Genomic DNA, 26213 nt, shown 5'->3' on the forward strand with positions numbered 1-26213 from the left:
CGGGTCACCTGGTGTTAAGTGATCACCGCCGCCCACATTCTCTTGCAACACCAGAGGAATCACAGGAGCCTTGCCGGCCTTTAAGGAAGGTGTACGCGCTTTTTTTGAAAGTGCCCATGTCGTATCGTCCCGGAAACACCGCACAAGGAAGTTCATTCCACAGCTTTGTACAACGTGAGAGAAAGCTCCTTGAAAACCGCACTGTAGAGGACCGCCACACATCCAGATGGTGGGGATGATATCCTAACTAGTGGCGTGTCGTGCGAAGGTGGAATTTGGCGACAGGAATCAGGTGAAGCAGCTCTTCGAAACAGTCTCCGTGATAAATGCGGGAGAGGACACACAATTAAGCGATGTCTCTACGCAACGACAAGTTATCCAGCCGTTCACAGAGCACTGGTTCCCCGACAATTCAAGCTGTAGACAAGAGCAAACATTTTGCTACTCTAACTATTGATACTCGTATTTGAATTGAATTACATTTTAATATGAATAAAAATAATATTGATCATCCCCAAAATTAAATTATTGAATTCGAAAAATCACCTCCAAAGTTATTATAATATACGGACAAGAATCGAAAGCATTGTCAATTTCAAACTGTCAAAACCTAATCTATTGAATTAGGCGTTACTTTTCGGAAATCCATAATGGCACGAGACTCTGCCTTGACTTGAGTCTCGTGCCAGATTTTGGCGAGACAACACGTCCTGAGGATGCCTCGTGTAGAGGCGAAACACGTGTCGAATTGTTTTAAAAACAAATATTGGCGGGATTAACACTAAAGAAAACTTAAATCATTTGAATAAAATCTAATCTGTCAAAATAGCGTACAAATTTGGCAATGATCAATTAATTTCTTTAATTTCCGTGGCGGTAGCGTAGTAAATATAAAACGTGCACAATAACCAATGTTAGAGTAATACTGTTGACAGTAATAGACGCTCTTGATAGCGGGAATATCACTGACCCCTACTTAATACCACTGGACTGGCGGCTGACAAAGTGCTTTTGTGCTTGTTTGATATTCGCCATTTTGGCGCTGTTGGCCATGTAGTGAGAGAGTGCGGTACTAAAACTAGTGATGATAACCACAGCAAAACAAACATCAAGAGGGAAACTATTTACAAAAAAGAATTGTGTGTAATTTATTACGTTGATTCTTAAAGTATAAATAACATGGAAAACGGCCGTAATTAGGACAAAATGCAAAATACTTCAGAGTATTGCACGTTTCTCTCGCATCCATTTGTATTAAATACGTCAAAATTAGTTTTCTGGACGCTCGCGAGTGGCGCTTCAAATAGGCACAAAAAAATTGCTGTCAAACATAGTGGGGAATTATTAAATTTAAATATCGTTGAAATTGAATTTTCATTGGTTTCGTATTGGAATAATTGGTTCTCCAGAGTAAGCCCACAGTTTATCTCTATCTAACTTCGAATTTATGAATACACCGAAGAGAACTTCTATTAACATATTTGAAAGCCAAAGCATTTACTTAGGAAAAATTAAGTGTTATTTACGTGCAGAAAATTCTGTACATTTCTCGTGGAAATGTAAGTAAAAATGGTAAATGTTTTTCCGATATGACAATAACTTTCGGTCGGATACTAATAAAAGAAATAATAATTTAAATTAATACTAAATTGCAATATTGTATTGTAACCATTAGTCGAATTTATATAATTTTTTTATACCAGTCCTAAAAAAAAAAACTATTAACATAAACATTAATTTATGCCTAACACAAAAACATTTCATCTTTTTATAAGATATCAATAATATCCGCGAGAGAAAAAAATAGTATTTCAACGTAAAATTGTGATTTATGAAGTTTTAAGAAGCTTCTGAAAGTTCAATTTTCAAATTTCTCGGCGACATTGATTGATGACCGATTTTCCGATCAAAAATAAGCATTTTTATTATAAAACCAAGCGGTTTTATTAAATTATTTTAAAATATTTATGATATCTAATTGCTCTGAGACTTTAAACAATAACAATTTGACACACTTGGTATATTGAAATTTACTAGTTCCTTGACACTTTGCATATCTTCTTAATATATATAAATCTCGTGTCACAATGTTTGTCCTCAATGTACTCCTAAACTAATGAACGGATTTTAATGGTGATTACTTCATTGAGTGCAGTTTGGTCCAACTTGAGAGATAGGGTAGTTTTTGACCCATCGATTTGGGACCCATACATATTTTTATTTTCAATATTTGTTTTGTATGGACATATTTTCTATGAGAGAATTTAGTGACGCACGGTTTGACAGTTCCGCTGTGAAACAATTTCATTCTAACAACAGGGAGCATATTTACGAAATAATTTTTGATGTTTTGAAATATAAAACAGTTGTTTTTTTACTATCTACAGAACAACGTCTGTCGGGGCAGCTAGTATATATTATATTTTTCTCACTTAGATTAAGGATTGGTCTCCGCTGCGCTTCAATTAGATAACGCAGGCGTAGTCGCAAAGTGCGGCAACTAATACTACGCCCATCCCATCTGGGCGAATTCGAGCCAGTCTCGAACAATGTTTGACGCGTACGTGCGTATATTCTGTTAAACTTTGCTAATAACTTATTGAAACTAAAATGCCAGGTTTTTTTTATGAAAATAAGGGACGCGACGAGCAGGACGTTCAGATGACGGTGATTATTACGTTCTACCCATTGCAATGCAATGCCGCTCAGGATTCTTGGAAAACATTAGTCACCATGAGACATAAGATGTTACGTCTCATTTGCCCAGTAATTTCACCAGCTAGCGGCGCCCTTCAGACCGAAACACGATAATGCTTACACACTGCTGCTTCACGGCAGAAATACGGCCGTGAGGTACCCATAATCTAGCCGACATCCTGTGCAAAGGAGCCTCCCTAGTAAAACTTTGTAAAAATATTACTACAAGATACAAGCCATGGGATCACATATCATCTATTTTGTATTTTATTAATTTCAATGTAAAATAACTGAAAGCCCTATATAAGTTACAAAATTTGAAAGATGCCATTGAGTGTGAAGATGACACGCACACAAGCATCTTTACAAATAGCCAATACACATTATATAAAGTTGCCGTAATAAAAAGTGGTAATAAGTGGGAGGCTCCTTTGCACAGGATGCCGGCTAGGTTATGGGTACCACGACGGCGCCATTAATATTAATAATCTAGTATTAACAGAAGTATAATAATTATTGTTATCTTACAAAAGGTTGTAACTATATCTTTTAGATACCAAATTTTTAACCGACTTCAAAAAAGGAGGAGGTTCTCAATTCGTCGGTATTTTCTTTCTGACTTTCGACTGGGTGAACCTATTTTGATAATTCTTTTATTATTTGAAAGCTGGTACTTCCCGTGTTGTCCCATTGTAATTGGTCATACGTGTAGCAAAGTGAATGATAAATTTACGAATAACTCAATATCGCGCCAATCGATTTCGATGATTCTTTTTTTATTGGAAATGACTTTTTCACTTCAAAGATAGTTTAGTGAGAGTTTGGTTAGGTTCTGATTACGGAATCCATGGCAAAGTAACGGAACTCTTTTTAATTTTTGGAGTCCGTGTCATCCAAGATAGGTTTGTGACTACATACTACAAACATACATATACCTATAACTATTATAAGTGAGATGTGCTTGAGTCGTGAGGGGGCGAGAGGCGATAGCGGGTCGCGGCGGAAGGACACCGATTCCAAAAATAACAATAATTGTAACTAGAATTAGATTAATTAATTAGATTGTATAAAAATACACAATTATTTTTATACTTCTTAGTGCACATTATATCTAATGTTTTGGAATCGTGTTTTTGAAGTCGGTTGTTTATTTCGTTAAAATAAACTTTTAAATGAAAAACACCCTACTGTTGTACAGAACTGCCATAGCTTTGATATTGACTTCGAACACGTGCAAGGAATGCCTGTGATTACGTTGTTTCTAGAAAATTTTAGTGTCAGTTACTGATCGCTCTATTTACCTATTGTTTAATTTAATCGCCTATTGAAAGAAACAAAATAATAAATGGTGAGATTTGGATAGTATTCTTTATTTCTTCTATTATGAACATAAAAATATTCTTTAAAACGAGAAAAGCTCAGTCCCTTAAGCTTCGGTAAAAAGACTGTAAAGGTTGGTAGTTGCATCGGGGGCATAACTGAAATCCATTTAAAAATAAAGCTTGTTGCTTATAAAGGCTTACTTATACCGGTTACTTAACTGTGTGCTATATTATTTATTAGAGATTGAATACATGAGTTTCATAATATTATTATATTGATGACCTGTATAGCTGAGTGGTTAGCGATCCTACCTACTAAGCTAGATAGAGGTCCCGGGTTCGAATCCTGGTAGGTGCAAGCATTTATATGATGAATATGGATGTTTGTTTACGAGTCATGGATGTTGGTAGGGCTTTTAAACCCTATACATAAATGTTGGTAGGCTGTCGTGTAAATAGACAGTCTACCGCGGGGAACGTTTGTTTACGTGAACGTTAATTTGTATTTATGTAGGTATGTTTAAGTAAGTAGTATGTTTAAGTAAGCTTCCTTGTGCGGTGTTTCCGGGACAATACGACATGGGTACCTTCAAAAAAAGCGCGTACACCTTCTCCACCTCTGGTGTTGCAAGAGAATGTGAGCGGCGGTGATCACTTAAGACCAGGTGACCCGTACGCTCGTTTGTCCTCCTATTCAATAAAAAAAAAAAAAGTATATAAGGCTTATATATGCCTCATTTGGGGCAAGATAATTTATGTAAAAAGTTTGTCAATATTATTAATATTATTATTATAATATAATGACACCCACAAATTTGAAAATACTGCTAATAATTTATAAGAAACAGCATGCAGAAAACATTATATAAAATGCAAAAACACTGCATTAATAGGTGTTATAAATAGATGCTTACATCACACTTAGATCATTCACAAGGATAAAATATTCGAGCCTGACTAATACCGCAGTACGTGATGAATATTAATTAAGATCTCCGGTGCAGACCTACCTGTTATTGATTTCATGGTATCCTTTATTAAAACTTCACAATTTGTAGCTGCATGTAAAAGGTATTCCATTATTACTCTTATATGAGATTTTTATAAGATTTATAGATCCACTGAGGGTCAAGTACAACAACAACGAAATCATATAATGGATATAAATAAGTTGTTATGGAGTTTTGGAACTTAGGATCATTAAATCACTCCGATTTTATGTTATTTTTTGTGTAAAAAAATATAGTTTTGTGTAAGCCTCCCTTAGCTGTACCGTTTCGGTGTTGCCCTACCTCGATCCTTCCATGACATCTATGGTCTGTCTTTTTACCCCGAGGTCTCAATTCCAGAATTCCTTTGCCCCACAAGCCATATTTCCAGGTTGTACCTGTTTCAAAAAAAGCATACTCGAGAATGTGGCGGTTAAGTGATCACCACTTAACACCAGGTACGGGTCACCGTACACTTGTTTGTCCTCCTTTTCCATAAATAAAAATAACCCGCCCAACCTCAATAATTCAATTATGAAGTTTACCCAAGATCTCTTACAAATCTAAATAATTTTTAAGTAGGTATTTCCCCACTACAGGTTTCTTCGTCCAAGATAAAAACAGGCATAGGGTTCGAGCCCATACAGCCGGTTATTATGTCAAGTCCGATCATTTTTTAAAGGCCGTAGCCAAGTCTCTTGTTTTGAAATTCAGAGGTATATCAATTTATAAGGATATACATATACAGAGATAACATATATAAAATGTTAGGATAATGCAGGATCCAAGCCCGCGCCACTGGACTTTTCTTAAATATTATACTGTTGTAAACCTTACTTCAACCTAGATGACTTTCTTAATGATACCACAAATTTGGTATGGAGCGACCGCCATCAGGCTTTATTTAATACAAATACATTATATTGTAATGAAATTTTATTTAACAAAAACCCGATGAGCTACGCCCGTTCTTTGGTCGTCTGACGTATGAAATTTTGAATGTGTGGTAGTTTTTGACGTTCAAAAAGTTATTTATAACCGTATTTTGAATATACATATTTGAATTTATCGTGTATCATGTATCACGTAAACGATATATTTGATTGGTATTCCAATTAACGAATTAATAAATTAAACGGAAACGAATTAATATTCAATATATAGATTATTAAACAAAAAGTAATTTTATCCAAACAGAAATATTAGATGCAAACAATCTTAATATAAGTTATGTTTGAAAAATGAAAATTAATTAACATTAATTCATTAGGGGATGAAACCTTGTTAGCGTGCAGTGAACCTAAACTTGTAGACACTTAATATTTACTTAAACTTAGGCTATAAGTTTAAAACATGTGTATGCATTTATTATATTTTCATGAATACGAAATATGTAATTTCTAATTTCTGTAAAGTAAAAATATGGGCATAAGCTTTATATGACTAAAAGATAAAAAGCAAGTTATTACTTATTGCTTTGTTTTTTATGAATTCAAATTCATATATTTTTATTCAAAATAGGATATGATATCACTTGTTGCGAAAGGTCACAAACTACAAACCATTCGAAAAGGTATGCCTCGAACGGGCGCAAGAAACTCAGCGGGCTTCATTTTTTTTTCATAAAAAATATGGTTACATTGTAATATCGTACAATAAAACTCATTATTTAATTGACACAGTGTTGATATTAGATACAAATCAATGGAGTTGACTCACTCTTTGTATTAATGACTCATATGTCGAAACTATAACTATATCATATACTCAAGACCTTAAAATATCGATAAAACTGCGCCTTAAACTGACTGTGTTCGACTGACTATTTATTGAATTATTATGGAATAAGTAGCAAATCACTTAATCTTATTACTTCATACTTAACTAATAGAACTCGGAAAGTAGTAATTAATAATGAACATCCATCAGGAGCTGTAATGTGGATGGGCGTGCCTCAGGGTTCAATCCTAAGACCTTTCTTATTCCTCGTCTACATTATTGATTTGCCATTTGTAGCCTCGAAAGAATGTGAAATTGTTCTTTTCATAGACGACCCTTCATTCGTTTATAATATTAATATGCATTCACAGAATTTACATAAAATAAACCTGTCCTTGGAAAACATTCCTAGTTGGTTCCAGTGTGAATAATTTGTCAATTAACGCGAGCAAAACGTTGAATGCTATCGAACTAATTGTGACAGTAATCACGACCATGTTCACGAAGCATCTTTACACAAACAATGAGTCCAAGCTCTAAAGGTTGATACATACATTATACGATAACTTATATTTACACAATTAATTATTTATTACTTTTTATGAAATAATTAATATTATTTGAATATACTCTATTTGATTGAAACGAGTGGCCGTTGAGGTTCCAAAATGTTCTTCTCACGAATTCAACTTTTTACGAACATTATGGTAAATTCAGTAATTTAAAAGAAATATTTGTAGTGACGATTCAAAAGCGCTTAGTTTAAGTCTATTTGAATTAAGTTTATTTAACTTTGACTTTACGCCAAGGATGAAGACATAAGGGGACTCGCATGTATAGAAGCCAGGCATTTGACAATTGGTAATTTGCTTCATTAGACGAGAATAAATATAAATATAAAAAAATGTCGTGCGTACAAAGTATACATGTCAGAAGTGAAACTTCTTTGGAAAAGTAATTTTTAAATCTCATTTATATTAAATATCCTAATCTGTTCTCTAAACCAAATGTTTTTTGTCAACATTAGAAATTATTGATTATTATTCTTTAAGTTTTAATTTAGTGTTTGTAATAAAGATGTTCTCCTTGAAATTTCACTTAAGTAACTTCTTTCCTACTAGCGTTGTATCGTGCAGGTTTAACGCGCGGCGGCGAGTAAAGTGGCGCTGTGTGCTTTATACTACGTTCGGCCTTTCTCACTATCTCTCAATCGGTCTCAATTGCTCCCTCCCTCTTATTTGACAAAAACGTCTCACATTTTAACCCTCATGCGCCCAAAGAAGTTTCACTTGAAAAACTGTTTAGTTTTCAGCTACACGTTTATATTTTTCTTACATTGAAAAATATATAAAACAGTCACAAAAATGGTTCAAACCACAGATCAGGTAAAAGACATACTGTTCTGTGCTTCAAACATAGTAGTGGATGTAAGCATCTATTAAGTGTCTTTTCCATTTAATCACCCTTAAGTCTCATAAGACGGCAAGAAGTAGGTGTCAGTGCCCACGCCAGCGCAAATAGATTTCTCACAGGTTGTTCTGAAATTATATTATTGAAAATTTATGTATTTAGATGAAATATGTTTTCTATTTTTGTACGCTTTATATTAGCTTCACTTATATGTTTGTAACTGACTCCTTTAAAAGCGATTTTGACCCACTTTAAACGGCCAGATTTCATTCGAACTTTGTAGATTTATCGAGGACCGATGACAATACACTACTTATTTGATAAGATTATTCCATTATTCAATTTGCAAACTAAGCTTTTTGTCAATTTATATAATTTTAATCTATAGTCGATAAGGCAGGAATTAATGTTAAAGTAGGTACTTCATAGTTTTAAAAATACGCTTTAATAGAAAATTTAACTAAAAAATGAAAAATAAATAATAGTTAAAAAAAAAAACTAAAAAGCACGCTTTATATTATATAATTCAACTAAAAAATACACAATAAATTTTAATAAATTTAAATTGAAAATAGTGTAAAAAAATATATTTTTCTTCTACACGCTAAGATTTTTTTACAATAAAATATATATTTTTTTACACTATTTTCAATTTAAATTTATTAAAATTTATTTTCTATTTTTTAATTGAATTTTATATGAAGCGTGTTTTTTAGTTTTCTGTAAACTAATATTTTTTTATGATTACCGTTAAGTATGTTTATTTAATATAGCCAATGTAGCGCGACGCTGTATATTGCGGCTAGCATAGTATAAACTAAACCGTCTCCAGCGTTGATAGGATTTATAACCCGTTTATTTAATGAAATGAAATGAAATGAAATGAAATTTATTTGCAGGAAACATTGTACTTAAGGTGTTAACAATATAATGGATAATCCAATATGTTTCGTCAATTGACATGCAAAATATGTTACAAAATTGTCTAAACACTAATCGTACTGTTATATTGAAACATGTCGGATTTCACAATGATATCAATAATATTTATAAAATGAAATTTTAATACTTATATAATATTATAATATGAGACGTAAATAACTTAATAATTCATTTAGTACCTATGTATAATATTAACAAATTCAATGTCATAAAAGTATATTAATTTACATATATTATTATCAAATAGACTAATTCATTTTGTATTGAAAAATTCATTTAAACTATAGAAGCACTTATTTGTTAACCACTGATGCAGTCTTCTTTTAAAAACTTTGAACGGTAAATCTTTCAATTCATTGGGCAATTTATTATATATATTCACAGACATGCTGAAACAATTTCTACTAAAAGATGCAGTTCTACAGAAGGGCATTATGAGTTTATTTGGATACCTTGTATTTAAAACCTTCTGGCTTTTTTTTGTATAGAAATCACACATATGTTTTTGAACAAATAGGCTTATTTCATAAATGTATAGGCATGGCAGCGATAGAATTTTCAATTTTTTAAATAGCGGTCGACAAGAATCTAGGGGGCCGGCTCCACAAACCGCCCTGATACACTTCTTCTGTCCAATAAATAAATGCCCTATGCTCACCGAGTTGCCCCATATGACCAATCCATATCTTAAAGCTGAAACCACGAATGCATGATATGCCATTAGCGCTGTTTTTTCACCTATTGTTTTTGATACGCGTTTGAGGACAAATACATGTTGGTTAATTTTTTTGCTAATTTTGTCAACATGTGACTTGAAGGACAAGTTGCTGTCTAAAGAAATACCAAGAAAATTGACAAGTTGTGCTTCTTTAATATTCTCATTATGATAATTAAAATTAATATCTTTTCCTTTCCCATTCTTATTATAATACTGCATATACATTGTTTTTTTTATATTTACAGTCAGGTTATTTTCAGTAAGCCATTCAATTGTGTCCTTTATTGTTTTATTAATTTCTATATCATATGTCAATTCATTGTTACATTTAATTACAATAGAGATGTCATCAGCAAAAAGAGTACAGTTATTAGTAGTAATGCTAGGTAAGTCGTTTATGTAGATTATGAATAGAAGTGGACCCAATATACTTCCCTGTGGTACACCTTTTGTTTTAAGTCTAAGTTCTGATCGATAAGGTATTACTTCTTGTTTATTATTTAATTTAGCAATTTCAACGTATTGAGTACGGTTTGAAAGATAACTTTTAAGCCAGTCATTTGCTAGACCTCGAATACCATATTGAGCGCATTTATCTAATAGTTTTTCATGACAAACATTGTCAAAAGCTTTGCTCATATCAAAAAATACTGATGTTACTGGAATTTTTGTATCCATGCATTCCGATATTTCTTTTATTAGCGAAAAACACGCTAAAGTTGTTGATTTTCCTTTTTGGAAACCATTTTGTTCCTCCAAAATGATATTATGTTTAGTTAAAAAAGATGTTAATCGCTTGTGCAGTATCTTTTCAAAAATTTTTGAGATAACAGGAATGAGTGTGATTGGTCGATAGTTGTTAATATCCTTTTTATCACCCGCTTTGAGTAAAGGTGTTACTTTTGCCTTTTTTAAATTTGATGGGAAAGTACCTTCTTCAAAAGATAGATTTATTAAGTAGGCTAGGACTGGAGCTAGTTCCTTTGCACATTCCTTTATTACCTTTGTTGCTATTTCATCGCAGCCCGTGGAATTTGAATTATTAAGTGACTTAATAACGGTTATTATCTCCATTTCATCAGTTGGCATTAAGAAAATATTTGAATTGTTATGTTTTAATTTATATGTAGGTTTTTTATTTTTTACATTTTGACTTTGACTTTGTGTGACTGTATTTATAAAATAATTATTAAAAATAGTAGCAATCTGAGTTGGATTATTTATAATTTTATTTTCATATTTAATTTCATCGATACTTCCTACATTAGAGTTAGTTTTATTTTTAATCACATTCCACGACGCTTTGCATTTATTTTTCGAGTAAAGTATATATTTGTTGTTACTACTTCTCTGAGCTAGGTCTATACACTTGTTGAGAATCTTTGAATAATTATTAAATTTGTTTTTGTTGGCAGGTATTTTATTCTTATAATATTGATACCTTAATTTTCTTTTTGTTGCACATGATTTTTTTATACCTCTGGACAACCATTTTATTTTTGAATTTGAAACATTAATTTTATACTTAAGAAGAGGAAAACATAATTTATAAAATATGATTAATGTATTGTAAAATTCATCAAAAGATTCGTCCAATTTCTGGGCATCATACACGTCTATCCAGTTAAGACTTTTTATACAGTCCTTAAATTTGTTTATGTTTTGATTACATAAATCTCTTTTGAAAATTAACTTATACGACGGTGTTGAATTATTTATTTTTGTCGGTACTACTAAGAATTGTGCTGTGTCATGATCCGATAGGCCTAACTGACGAATCTCCCCTGTGGCATTTTCTATATTACTAACAAAGAGGTCAATACAGGATTTTTGCCGAGTCGGTTCATTAATATGTTTAAAAAAATTATAATTTCGCAATAAATTTGTAAACTCCAGATTCGTTTTAGTATTTTTTAGAGTGTCGATATTAAAATCACCAACAATCACAATATTACTGGTCTCCCAATATCTTAATTTGTGTAAAAGTAAATCAAGCTTATTCAAAAATTCCGCAACGTTCGAATTCGGCGTCCTGTATAGACATATTACAATTAATTTGTGCTTTGGTATTCTTAAACCACAACATTCGAAAGAATATTCTACACATAGCTCATCCATGACATCAAATTTTACAGCCTCAATATAGTCTCTGACTAGAATGCAGACCCCACCACGCTTTTGCTTAAGTCTACAAAAAGCAGATACCATTGTATATCCATTCAACTTAATATTAGATCTGTTTTCTGCATTCACGAATGTTTCGGATAGACATATAACATCTACTACTTTTCCATTTTCAAAAAGTTCAGTTAGAGCTATGTTTAGTAGATCTTTTTTACTTAAAACGCTTGCTATATTCTGATGCATTATATTAAGATAAAATTTGGACTCGAAAAAATGAATCGCTTTTGAGGTCATTATTTTGTTCTTTACTTTTTAGTTTGAAATAATATGGTATAGTACCTTTTATTATTTTACTATTGGTCATAGTTTTGGCAGACTGCGATATTTGAGCTTGATGTTGACTGCCTTTCGCACTACGAGCCATGATAATTTTACTACCGGGTACTAAATATTTTTGCCTATAATACATTGAGTCGATAAGCTTATTTATTCTATAACAAAAATCATGAATAAAGTGTTTCTTGCCAGGGTACGATTTTGCTAAAGTCAAGTATGTACAATTTTTATAATTTTTACAAGTCAGTTCCAATAAATTATTCAGTTTTCTTTCATTAATGTAGTAATTTTGCAGTACACTGGTTACAATAACTGTTGCTTTATTATGAAGCTTTAAGAAAAAACCAAGTTCCATTATAATTTTGTAAGGATTACTATCCTGTTCGCCTAAACATAAAATTATTTTATCATTATGATTAAATTCAGTATTATTAAACGTCGCAACGAGTTCATCGCACGTTGCATGAGGTTTAACGAAAGAAAATATTTGATAGTTTTCGTATTTAGTATTCTGACGTGATTGGATAAGGGATCTTGCTAAATTAACACATTGTTGTCCGCCAAGTATCATAATTCGCATTTTGTCTGAATTCTCTTTTGAATTTTCAGGTTTGGTGTCCGTGTCACTAACCGATGAAGGATTTATTTCATCTTCCCTTATTTTGAAGGTTTCTCCCTGTGCACTCGTAGTTGGCGTAGGGACGCATCCCTCACTCGAACATACTGCTGTCTTCTCATAAGTTTTTTCTAAACAAATGCAGGATGACTCCGATTCTTGTAGGGACTCCTTAGTACTTGAATTGGTGGGAAATTCCAATTCTTGATTTGTTTCAGTATAACTCGAATCTAATTGTAAGGTTTGAGCTAATTCCAATAATCTAGGATTATTCCTTTTTTTTAAAGAAGTGTTTATAGGGCTATTGTTTCTTGGACTAAAACACACTTTTTTAAGGACTTCTATTTGATTTCTCTGTTCCGTTATTAGTTTCTTCAACTCATTAATTTCTCCTGATAGTGTGAAAATCTCCGTGTGTGCACTATTTAGCTGCATGTTAAGACTTGTGATTTCTTCTTTTAAATCTATCATTTCTTCTTGTGTAACTATTGTAGACAAGTCTGGCAGGCTTCTTGCTGTTTCCGAACATAATGAGTCCATTGACTCGTCTTGTTCTAGACAAAATGAAGTGTGAAATTTGGGTTTTCTTTTTCTCAGAGTAATGTTATTAGTCTCCATGGTTTGTAAAATTTAAAAATCTACTGTACCACGCGGTTAATTAAAGAATAACAAAATAAATAATAATAATAAGAATTAAAATACTTCAAATAAGAATAAACAAAAAAAAAAAACATAGAAAAAAAATGATGTCGAAATGGCACCGTGGATAGAACCCTCGACGTTCCGCCGAATCAGTCCACCTCACTACACAATACTCCAACGCTGCTATGACCAAACTTGCGAATTTATTAGTCTGTTAGCACTAGTTAAATTGTCTTCAATGTCGAGCGTACTGTGGAGACAAGGTAATCCGGCACTCGGCTGATTCACACAAATGTTTTACAACTACCCTGCACTTTTTAAGTCACAATCATTTCAAAATAATAATTGTTTTGTTTATAAAATATATATTATTGTTTTATTATTGGTGAATTATTATATTTATCAACGTTTTTGATGAATTCAAATGTTCACTTTCCTGTAAAACTTAATGTTCCGATATTTTGTTTAAACTCACGAATTTTAAAACTTGAATTCCTTAGTATACATGTACAGCACAGATTTAATTACATTAATTCACACTTTACCTGACGATATATAGTCAGATAAAAATTGCACATAAATTTAATATAATACGAAAATAATTATTTTATTTATTCAATTATGTCGGCGATCAGCTCTCGTGTAGGTTTCGGAACTCGCGTCGGAACCTATATAGGTACTTAATTAAATAATCTATATTATTTTCACTACAAAAAATACAAAAAATACAAAAAATATAATTTAAACTAAATTATCTATTTTGTTTACAGGTAGTGTTGGTGTTCATACTAAGTATAGCATCGCTCATCATCTACTTCATTGACGCGTCCAGGTAATATTTTTTTTTAAACTGGCTTAGCTTCAGAGGTCAACTTCGAACTGGCTTCGGAATTTATTAAGGTCTTATTATAATCAAAGTTTGAAGTAGTAGTAGCTCACCACGACGCAGTTTTCGTCCAAATCCGATAATATCTGATATATGAATACCAAAATTAATTCCTACCATTTTTCAACCAGACAAAAGGAGTGAAGATTCTCTGTTTTGGTAAAAATATTACACACAGCCAACCAAAACTATTTCAGTTTTGGTAACTCAGCCTAGTAGCTTCTCCTTAGCCTGCCGTATCAAATAGTTAGTATATCTATTGAAATTAAAATTGACTTCGATACTTCTTTTTAAATAATAAATTCACTCTGCAAAGCAATGACGTTCTATACATATAGACAATTCCCGTCATACAAAAATTCAGCCGAAATATGGCACATGCCACAAATGACACCAAAATTCTTCTGCTTCGGCTACCACATCTATACATTACTGCGTTTACACCAGTTGTTTAAAATAGTATTGGTCAATAGGCAGCAATGTAAACATTTTTTTTAGTTTCAGCTACGTATGTTGAACTTAGAACCCGATTTGGACAGTGACATCAGTGGAGTTGCAGTTAGGTATTTTTTAAACCCTGACGAAAAAGAGGGTTGCTATAAGTTTTACGTTTGTAAGTCTGTCCCTATTTTCTGATCAAGATCTTTTCAGTCGGAGGTTTTTTACGTTTTTAATCAAAAATTCGATAAATATTATAAAGGAGAAAGTTTGGATGTTTATTTATTTATAATTTTTACTATATTTAATGAAAAAATATTCGTTTTACTAAATTATTTAAGGTTTTTGCAAACCAATCTTATATAAATAAAATAAACTTACCGATGATAAGTCACACCATCTTTTTTTGCATCGTTAACATAATTATTATGTAAGCCCTATTTTATAGCACACTTAGGCTTGTTGATTGACATACAGTTGATAAACGACAAAGGAGAAAAGTGTGCTTACATTGACTTTAAGAACACTTTTGCCGTTCTGCTATCAGACTGTGAATGATATGTCAATATCTATATTATAGAACGTCATTGCTGCAAAGGCATTAGTATTGAAATACAACAAACCGTCAATGTGACCTCTGAAGCTCAATCCACAGATTAAACCATAAAATGTAGAAGCTGTATTAATTCGATGATATCTTAATAATGCTGATAACATAAGGAATACGTGAGTGAAAGTTCAATTGAATGTGTTCCATGTTAACTCGCTGTACTGTATACTGTATCACTGTATGTAAGCTTTGTGTATATTATCAGCTGATGAAGTTATTAGATGCCTTAATTGTTGGTTGTGTATTTGTGCCTACGGTTTTCTCGTTTGCCATTAAATTATTTTGTTTTCAGTGAAGAGGTGGAGCGGTGTCAGAAATGGAGTGACAATGCTACTCAGCAAATCGATCTTGCCTTTAACATATTTTTTATGGTCTACTTTTTTATACGAGTAAGTATTCTATTAATATTTTTTTCTTTATGACAATAAGGGACGAGACTAGCGGGACATTCAGCTGATAGTAATTGATACGCCCTGCCCAGTTTAATGTAGATGTCTTTCAGGATTCTTGTAAAACTCTAAATGGCACTACAATTGTCCTCGTCACCTAAGATGTTAAGTCTCATTTGCCCAGTAATTCACTAGCTACAGCGCGCTTCAAATCTAAACACAATAATGTTTACTCAATACTGCTTCATGGCAGAAACAGGCGCGAAGTATAAACCTTATACCGATAACAACAGGCCAGGAATATTAGTTTAGTGTGCGTGACAAGTGTTGCAGGATATTCGGCTTTACCGGCAATTCGGCACATCTCTAAAAACATTCGTTAGTTAGTAATAAAATTAAGCACTTAAATGAAATTTTAGAATGTCAATTGAGTGAAGTGAAGAGTTAATATGAATAAAAGTCTTTTAGAATAGTATGATTTTGTCAATAGGAGATTACCTATAGCTTCATTTTAAAACACATCAAGTTAAGTTCTGTGATTTTAGTTGGAAGCTTGTTAAATATTTAGTAAATGAAAACGTTTGAATATTTTGGTTTCGCCATTTTGCACAGATTGTATTTAATTAATAAATAAAATGATGAAGCTTTAAATATGGATTTCAAAGAGTCTTCCTCTCAATTAAGCTGAACTTAATAGTGGACGAATATACAATTTTGACATTGATAATGAATATCATTTATTAACCGAAATGAAAAAAATACTTCTTATGATTAGAGTATCAATCTGGAAACACACAGGGAACCATAAACTTCGGCTGAGATCTATAGAGCTTACTTAGACTTTACTGAGTGTGATAAAACGCGAATTTCCTTTTATTTATTTATTTTAGATGTACCAACAATAACTCAACTTAACATTAACAATTGTTTTGCACTTACATACTAATTCTAGCTTGGTTATTCTAATTAGGTACATTCAACATTTTAAATAAGAAAAAATTAAGTAACATAGTATAATAACTCTTAATTCTAGAAACTATACAATGTAAATAATTATAATGTGGTATTACTACACTTAAAGTGTGAAATTACAAGAAATAAAAGTAAGAATTAATTAGTCATTAACAATCTAATACAAACTAGTATGTACCATGGTCGTTATTTTTTTGTAAAACTTTTTCTATATGACTTAAACGTGTCGTGAAAAATGTCAACGTCATAATCGTTGATATCATTGAATGTTGTAGATATTCTATTATAAGGACCGTATTGTTTCACATTCGTTCTAGAGTAATTATTTGAAAATATTTTACTAATCGGTTGTCTTGGTAAACATCTAGGAATGGAGAAATTTAAGTTAGATATTATGTTAGTTTCTAAGAATCCGTGTATAATTTTAAAAATGCCGCAAAGGTCCAGAAACTTTCGTCTGTTGGACAGAGAAACTATCTTAAAATGATATAATCTGTCACAGTAACGAGATCGATTTGAGAAGCAAGAATCTTCGAATGATAAGAATTTTGTAAATGATTTTTGAATTTTTTCCATGCGTTTTATGTGGCATTTATAGAAAGGGTTCCATATTATGCTATTGAACTCTAAAGTACTTCGAACAAGCTGTTAAATGAGTTTAAAACCGAAAATTATGCTATGCGAAGCGAAAACACGTTTCATTGCAGATAAAATTAAAAACAGTAATAATAAAGTAAAAGCGACTTGGAGTGTAATTAACAATGAAACTGGTAGATCGAATTGCCGTAACACCTCTATCTGTTTAAATATTAATAATTGCGTTATAAATTCGGAAATAGAAATTGCAAATGAATTTGATAAATACTTCTCCGAAATCCTGATTGTCACGACCAAAGACCTTAACTCTTCGCCAAAAGCAGCATATGATATGCTTAAATTACACTTACATTACCAGTATCTTCCACTGATTTGAAATTTAAGTATGTTACAGGTAGCGATATAATAAAAATCTTCAAATTAATTAACCTAAAAAATACAAAAGACCTATGGGGCCATTCGACTAATATTGTAAAATACATACTTGACATTATAGCACCTGAATTAGCAATAATATTTAATGAATGCATAGATGAGGGTGTGTTCCCTGACCTCATGAAATACAGCAAAGTTATACCTTTGTTTAAATCGGGCAGTTCTTTTGACCCTGCTAATTTCAGACCTTTTTCAGTGCTGCCTGTTTTTAGTAAAACTTTTGAAAAACTTTTGCTTCAACAGCTACAAATGCATTTTTGTAAATTAATGAACAAAAATCAGTTTGGTTTCACTAGGGGCTTATCAACAATTAATGCGGGTACTAGACTCATTGAGCACAACTTTGACGCCTGGGAAGAGTCACAGGATGCATTGGACATTTTTTGTGATTTGACAAAAGCATTTGACTGCGTCCACCATGAAACTTTACTCCTAAAACTAAAACATTATGGAGTGAAAAATAGAGCCCTAAATCTGATAAAATCATATTTAAGCGAAAGAGTTCAGATAGTCGATGTAAATGGCAAACGGTCTTCGGCTAAACCTGTGGGAATAGGTGTTCCATAGGGTTCTATTCTCGGTCCTTTCTTGTTTCTTATATATATTAACGATCTACCGTTTGTGGTAGATGATAGCCATGAGATTGTATTGTTTGCTGATGATACTTCACTTATTTTTAAAGTGAAGCGACGTGCGGATATTGATGACGAAGTAAGCAATGCACTCTCAAAAATAGTGCGTTGGTTTGAGACGAATAATCTGCACTTAAACAGTAAAAAAACAAAGTGTTTACGGTTCATTACACCAAACACAGCGGAGGTACAAACCAACGTACTTATAAATGACCAGAGATTGGAACTTGTGGACAAGAAGACCGTATTCTTGAGTATCACGTAAGATAAAAAGCTTCAATGGGGTCCACACATTACCCATCTAGCAGATAGACTCAGCTCTGCGGCATATGCAGTTAGAAAGATTAGAGAGTACACGAATGTTGCGACCGCTAGATTAGTGTACTTTAGTTATTTTCACAGCATCATGACGTACGGTATATTACTATGGGGTCATGCTGCTGACATTGATGTAGTGTTTGCACTGCAAAAGAGAGCTGTTCGTGTTATATATCAGCTTGGTTATAGACAGTCTCTCAAAGAAAAATTTAAAGAAATAAATATTATGACTGTTCATTGTCAGTACATTTATGAAAATTTAATATATGTTCACAAAAATCGTCACCTTTTTGCTCTTAATAGTGATTTTCATTATTATAACACTAGAAATAAGGGATTTATTGTAACTAATTCTAGTAGGCTTCATAAGATACATAATAGCTTAAAGGGTAAATGTATACACTTCTACAATAAGGTCCCAGCCACTGTTCAGGCATTATCTATAAATAAATTTAAATGTTTTATAAAAAAATGGCTCTGTAGTTAATCCTATTACTCCACTGCTGAATATCTAAATGATCGGACAGCCTGGGACTAGATTGTGATTATTTTATAGCTATAGAAATGACTGTACAATATTGTATATTTTTATTGAAAAGAGCGCAAAAAAAAAATGCTGGGAGAGTTTCTTGCGCCGCTTCTTCTCTCTCAGAGCGCCATTTGTTTCCGAAGCGGTAGTAGTATCTAGTATAAGAAATGACATCAAAAAGAATTCTAAAGAAATAAATTTTGATAAAATAAACGCCTCTTTATGCCTTTATGCTTACTCTCAGCTAAGTTTTATATAAGTTAAGTCCGAGCAAATTCTAAGTACGCTCTATAGTTCTTAACGTTTTCTGGATTCTTAGTCTATGGTTCACTGCGTGACCAATTTTGATTTCTCAATGTATGCGTTCGATAGTGGTTTAATATTCAAAATACGAAGGAGCTAATGCCAAGCGTGGCTGACTGTTTACGAGTTGTTATTCAAAATCGGTTACAGTAACAATAGATCCCCTCTATTCTGTCTAGCTGTACTTTCGTTAGAAATGTTTTTCTCTACGCTTCGATCTTCTATATCTATATATCTAAAAATTAATTGCTGTTCGTTAGTCTCGCTAAAACTCGAGAACGGCTGGACCGATTTGGCTAATTTTGGTCTTGAATTATTTGTGGAAGTCCAGGGAAGGTTTAAAAGGTGAATAAATATGAAAGTGTTCGGAATTAAATAAAAACAACAATTTTGTTTTTCCTTTGATGTGTCCCCCGTCTTTTCTATGAGAGAATTTATTTACGCACGGTTTGACAGTTCTGCTGTGAAACAATTTGATTACAACAACAGGGAGCATATTGTACGAAATAATTCTTGATGTTATGATATATTATTGACAAATTAATAAAAAACTTTATTTTATTTATTATACACAGAACAACGTCTGTCGGGTCAACTAGTGTTAGTATATTTTCATTCTATGCTGTGATCGACATAATGACAAATTTTAAATTGAAACATTATGTCAAATAAATATTTATAGTATTATTACATAATGAAAATTAACATTGTAATGGAAGTGGTTGTTCAATGCGACGAAAGGTCCTATAAGGATTAAATGAAACTATATATTTCGAAAACTTACCCCCTTATTCATAATGGTCCGCTTTAAACAGCCGCTTAGGAGTGTTTTTTCTCATTCTGACAAGGCCAATAGAAGAAGACAGAGTGAGCAATGCTTTAAGTTAGCAGACTATTACGAATATGGGGGTTAATATATATTTTTTCAACCAACCAAAAAACCAGAAAGCCAACAAATTGTTAATAAATTTATATACCGCGATGCAAAAAGAACACACTTCGTTAGGGCGACATCTAGAGGCTTGCATAGACAACAAATGACACATAGCTTACTTGGTCGTATTAACAGTGGTGACGATTTTGTTTCAGTTTATTGCAGCTAGTGACAAACTGTGGTTCATGGTCGAGATGTATTCATTTGTAGATTATTTCACGATACCCCCTTCCTTTGTATCGATATATCTGGACAGAACGTGGATAGGTAAGATATTTTACTATAAAGACATAATAGCATAAGTGTAAAATATGACGTAGATTGTTTTTAAACCTTTTAAATGTAACAGTTCAACAAATACCAAAATGAAGTAAGTAATTAGTATAAAATATATAGTATTAAATGTTGAAATCTAATGAAATAAAAATCCTCAAATTGTTTGATTTACGGGTTTTTGGTTGGTAAATTATACCCTCTACCCTACAGTGCAGTGCCTATATTCTGGTAGGCATCGCGATTGCTTTGAGACACAAAGCGAAACTCAATAATTCTTGCACATAACTTCATCAGAAAAAGGAGCCCCTGGGGTTCCCACTACCCAGGATCCCAGCTGCAAAAGAAGCCAGAAAACTGTTAAAATTATATTTACTATGTTACAGGGCTAAGGTTTCTCCGAGCTCTTCGCTTAATGACCGTGCCTGATATTTTGCAGTACCTCAATATACTAAAAACATCGAGCTCAATTCGTTTGGCGCAATTAGTTTCTATATTTATATCAGTGTGGCTTACTGCCGCCGGCATTATACATTTGGTAAGTACAAAGAATGCGTTTGATAAAACAAGCTATGTCAATCATAAAATGATTTTGATTGTAAAAGATGTTCGTTCTTGTAATTCTTTAATAAAATAAAACACTACGTAATTATTGTCCAATCCGTCTCGAAGGACCAAAAATTTTGAGAAAAACTTTATAAGTATGGTAACTAACACTGCTTGAAACATTTAGGCTTGCTTATTTTCTTTATGATTGCTTATTATTAGAATTGTTATAAAATTCAATTGTTAGAGAAATTTTGTTTGTAGTTTTTAATGTTCTCGTTATGTTATTATTGATAAAGTGACTTTCATTTTTGATCATAATTAAATTTTTCAGTTGGAAAATTCTGGTGACCCATTGGATTTTGACAACGCACAATCGTTGTCGTATTGGACATGTGTGTACTTTCTAATAGTCACTATGTCCACAGTAGGTTACGGTGATGTGTTCTGTCATACGGTACTTGGCAGGACATTTTTGGTTTTTTTTCTCCTCGTTGGCTTGGTAAGTTTTATTCCCATTTATGTATGTTAAGAGTACTATTAAATTAGTTTTAATACACAAGGAGTCTTAAGTTCATTTAATTTTATGTTAGATATTAACGAATAAATTTCACAGATCCTTAAGCTTAAGATTCCTTGACAAAATAACATGAATAACAAAGCAAAGGAAATACAGATACATCAGTTTTAGATCATAAGGGACTTGGTAGTTTAAAATGTGATACGCACTGCTCGTCTACGTAAGCCTGTAGAAGCACTTATAGCATGAGATTTAAATGGAAAAGTCGAATGGACTTCTTCCAATGGCCTATTCTCTACTGTAAGGCTATCTTTCAAACTTTATTCTGACTCTACTATGCCAACTTGCATGTTTAGCTTAATTATTTGTGCATTGCTATAGTTTTTATTAGAAAATTCAATATGATTATAACTAAGGATTTAATTAGAAATACAATCGGAGAAATTTTTAAACTGTCAGAAATTTATTTGTGTTTTTTTATAATATCACCGATCAGATAAATTAATCTTAAAGAGATCAGACTGTTCAAAATCAAAATAGTCAAAACTAAAGTAGTCAAGTCAGATTAATAAAATATTAATGATGAGTTGTTCAGAATTGAGTAACCCATAGAAATCTAAATAAGAATGTAATAGAAATGTGTTATGTGCTAATCCTGTGACAGACCTATACATTGCTTTGTACGCCTACAACCCTCTGGATCGTTATGCAGCAATTGGAGGTAATTCCTCCAATTGCAGCAATGGTTTACAAACTGACGACAATACCAATAAATTTTGAATCTCATAGTGACAAATAATTCATATATATTTGATCTAAAATAACAGTGATTTCATTAAAAAAGACTCACCGAAAAAATGCAATATTTTGATTGGTGCAGTTGCAAGCTATGGAAGATTTACCGGGCAAACGCATATAAACCACGCTTTGTTTCACGTCCGCCGTACTTATGAATACTAAATCACTTCTTTCTCGATGGTGGTCTTTATGTCACATGTTTGACGTGACTTTGTCCGTTTTAGTACCTTCATATTAGATTTCTATGGTGACATCCAATGCGAGAATATTGTTTTTAATAGTCGGAGGACATTCAAGTTGGCATATTTATAAAACAATTTTAAAACTGGAAGACGATTATTTGCATGATTGTTAAAGGGATTCTGATTGATTGAATACAGATCCAAAGATGTATTTTGCTATAATATTACAAACAGGTACTCACTGGCTATAATAATATAAATGGAAGAACAAACATTCTTGAAATGTGAAGGTACAAAACCTTGAAAATTAAAAAGAAATCTAAGAAAACTTCATCAGATCGTCACAGCCATATATTTTGAGAATAATGTGCATGTGTGTTATTTTTCTTTTGCTTTGTTATGTACTACCACAACTGTGCTTCAGGACATTCAATTAAAGCTTATATTTCTGGAGATCTTTGAGACATAATATTTCGTGTCCGTAAATAATTGTTTTTGGGGCTCGGAAATTTCCACTTTGAGCTTATGGAGACAGTGGGACAAGCACAGTATGGAAACTCTGCTTCTTACTCTAATTACGTTATACAATCATAAGTTAAATCTTATTACAGAGAGATCATTTTATTGTGGCTGTTATTCAAAATTATCAAAAAGTTTGTAGGTAATGTTAATGGTACTGGGCTTTATGGATAGGCTTGAATGAGAGTCGATCTGAGTAATGTTTAAAAACTATCGCGGATTGCGCGCTGTGTACGGGTGCGTGCGCCGCGTTAAGATGCGTGTCCACTCGAGCGGAGCTACGCGTTGCGGACAGGAATAGGCTAATCAGATTGTTTGAGAACGCGTCATGAAGTGGCTGGGGGACGCGAGCTTCAATCAATCTTGTTAGTCTGCTCTCTGACGTGTTGTCCCCGGACCGTGTCCCTGTGCTGAGTTTCCTCACTGTGGCGCGCAGTGCAGCTATGTGCAGATGTTGCCCGTGGACCTCGTGGACCGAGACGGCCGGACCGTCGCGCGCCTCCCTCCCACCTCGCGATCTGCATGCGCACCTGTGCCTGGCTGTGTTCTGTTGCTCACATCACCAGTAGATACACACTCGATCCTTTTCTTTTTTATTTTCGCTCCGCTACCGGCTACACTTGTGTCACCATAGTTTTAAGTCTCGAGGATGTTGTCGTGCACCACGCGATGGTGTCCGCAGACTTGATGTTCGATCGACACCATGGTCTGTTGCAGGCAATGTTCGCTAGTAGCATTCCCGAAATTATAGAGCTGGTAGGAAGTAGTTCCAAGTACAGTGGCGAGCTGAAGCGTGAACATGGAAAAAGGTATCTGTTTAATGTTTAGATTGGGATCGGGAGAGGGAGCGACTCATGCCGCGGAAACCGTAGACCGGGCCGTCTGCGGCTTGATTCGCTTCATCTCTCTGAAATGATGTGATATCATCCGAAGCTTGCTCAGTGCCGTCAGATGTATTGTGTTATCTACTCGCGAATACCCGTCGATGACTCAGCCGTTTGCGACGAGTGTTGTCACCCTCGCGTCATCCGACAACAGTCGCGTGAGACGAGGGTGAATCATCTCCGACGCGGCTTCGAAACCATCGGCTCGTGTGCGCGCTCTACCATGCGTCTATATCGATCGTTCATCTTATTAGTTGAAGTACCGACGAAACCAATTTCTTTTTTAAGTTCTCTTCATCGACTAGTTAGCGTACGTAATCAGGCTTTGCATGCACCCAATCACACGTCCCGTAGCTCCCGCTAGCGTAGCTCGGCACGGCACCCAAGTCCCGCACCCGTCCACACGCCACAGCCACACGCAGACAGATGACACTCAAGCCACACAGCCTTGTGCGAGCGCGAGGGTCTCGGCCGGGGGGCGCGGGCGCCACTCTATTTCCCACACCTCACGGTGTTTGCTGTGTATCGTAGGCTGTGTTCGCCAGCTGGATCCCCGAGATCACGGAGCTGGCGGCGCAGCGCAACAAATACGGCGGCCGATACAACAAGGACATCCGCCGCAGGTACCCTGCTCTCACGCCCCCGCTCCACACGGCTTCCTCTCACGGTTTCGATCTGACTTGGTTGATTGAATGCGGAGTTTGCTAATTAAATTATTAATCCTTCACTAGAATCGGTCTCTCGGTGCCGTGGCGCATGCTCGAAGAGTTAGATCGCGGCGGCCGCGCCCCTCTCCCCGAACACGAGAGACAGGCGCGCGGTCGACCGTCGAAGAACATGCCTTTTCGTAAATCACACACGAGTTGCCATTTGAGCTTTTTAATCCTTCTAACGAGACTAGATTTGGAGAGAGCCGATGTAAAGTTTTGTGATGCTGTCGATAACGTAGTGTTTGATTTGTTCGCTTGCACACGATGCCTGTCGCCACGCTGTAGCGCTAGCTCCGGCACCTCGCCCGAGGCCCGAGATCACACACAGCCAGTGCCCGCGCCCGCGCGCCCCGCGCCCCGCGACACCTCGGACCACCTCGCGACCACCTCGCGACCACCTCGCGACCACCTCGCGACCACCTCGCGACCACCTCGCGACCACCTCGCGACCACCTCGCGACCACCTCGCGACCGCTGGTCGCTGCGCGCGCACCGCAAGCGAGCCGCCCGCGTCACCCGCGACGCCGCCGGCTCGCTTCCGCGCCGCGCACCATCGCTCACTCGACTTGAATGTGAATGTCTTGTTTTCTGTCGGCGTCTAGGCGATATTTGCCAGTTGTATCCCAGAGATAATTGACTTAATCGGCACTAGACCCAAGTACGGCGGCACCCTCAAGAATGAGCGGGGACGCAGGTGAGCCGCTGTCTACATCCGTTGATCCGTTGAATGTGTTCCGTGTTGTGAATCTATCTTCCTTTTCCTCTCTTAGCACGCTTCTGTGTTATCACTTTATCTTAGCGGGACGCGGATCCCGCTATGTTGTCTTTATTTATGAGTCGATATTGATTGTAAATTGTAAATTTTGAATTTATTTGAGTTCAGTTGAATAGAACAGCAGATAGTGGCTAGTGTTATCGCTCGTCAATAGGTTAAATGTTCTGTTAGTGTACATGAATGAACGTACGTGTAAGGAATGTTAATGGTATTCGTAAAGCTTAGTTACGGCGAGTTAAATGTTGCGTGGTACAGTAGTGTGTTGTTGGAGTTGTCGCCAGTGTGCGCCGGCGCCGACTGCAAGCCGGACCTCGGACCGACCGCTACCGACCGATGGACGCTCGCCTTAACCTCTGACTCCACTCCCTACCTGCACGATTAATGTTGATGTAATGTACTCTTGGTGTTCCCTCTGTAAAATTGTGTAAATTGTAATTTATTATACGAT

General features: G+C 34.5%; 1 protein-coding gene across 19 annotated transcripts in view; it reads left to right on the top strand.

The window, feature by feature from the left end:
- The window catches only part of LOC126964818 (calcium-activated potassium channel slowpoke), a 95644-nt gene that overhangs the window by 32017 nt on the left and 37414 nt on the right, over positions 1 to 26213 (top strand). For 12 of the 19 annotated variants that reach the window (XM_050808091.1, XM_050808098.1, XM_050808100.1 and 9 more), the window contains exons 2-7: positions 14286 to 14347; positions 15742 to 15838; positions 20714 to 20825; positions 21218 to 21369; positions 21712 to 21879; positions 24114 to 24205. In XM_050808091.1, coding sequence (XP_050664048.1) covers positions 14286 to 14347; positions 15742 to 15838; positions 20714 to 20825; positions 21218 to 21369; positions 21712 to 21879; positions 24114 to 24205 — 683 coding nt within the window. Of the gene's footprint in view, positions 1 to 14285; positions 14348 to 15741; positions 15839 to 20713; positions 20826 to 21217; positions 21370 to 21711; positions 21880 to 24113; positions 24206 to 24811; positions 24904 to 25592; positions 25689 to 26213 lie in introns of those variants that run through there. The other 7 variants (XM_050808094.1, XM_050808111.1, XM_050808110.1 and 4 more) reach the window with 3 other exon arrangements.

Source organism: Leptidea sinapis, chromosome 6 (genome assembly GCF_905404315.1).
Source record: "Leptidea sinapis chromosome 6, ilLepSina1.1, whole genome shotgun sequence".
NCBI classification, from domain to species: Eukaryota; Metazoa; Arthropoda; class Insecta; order Lepidoptera; family Pieridae; genus Leptidea; species Leptidea sinapis.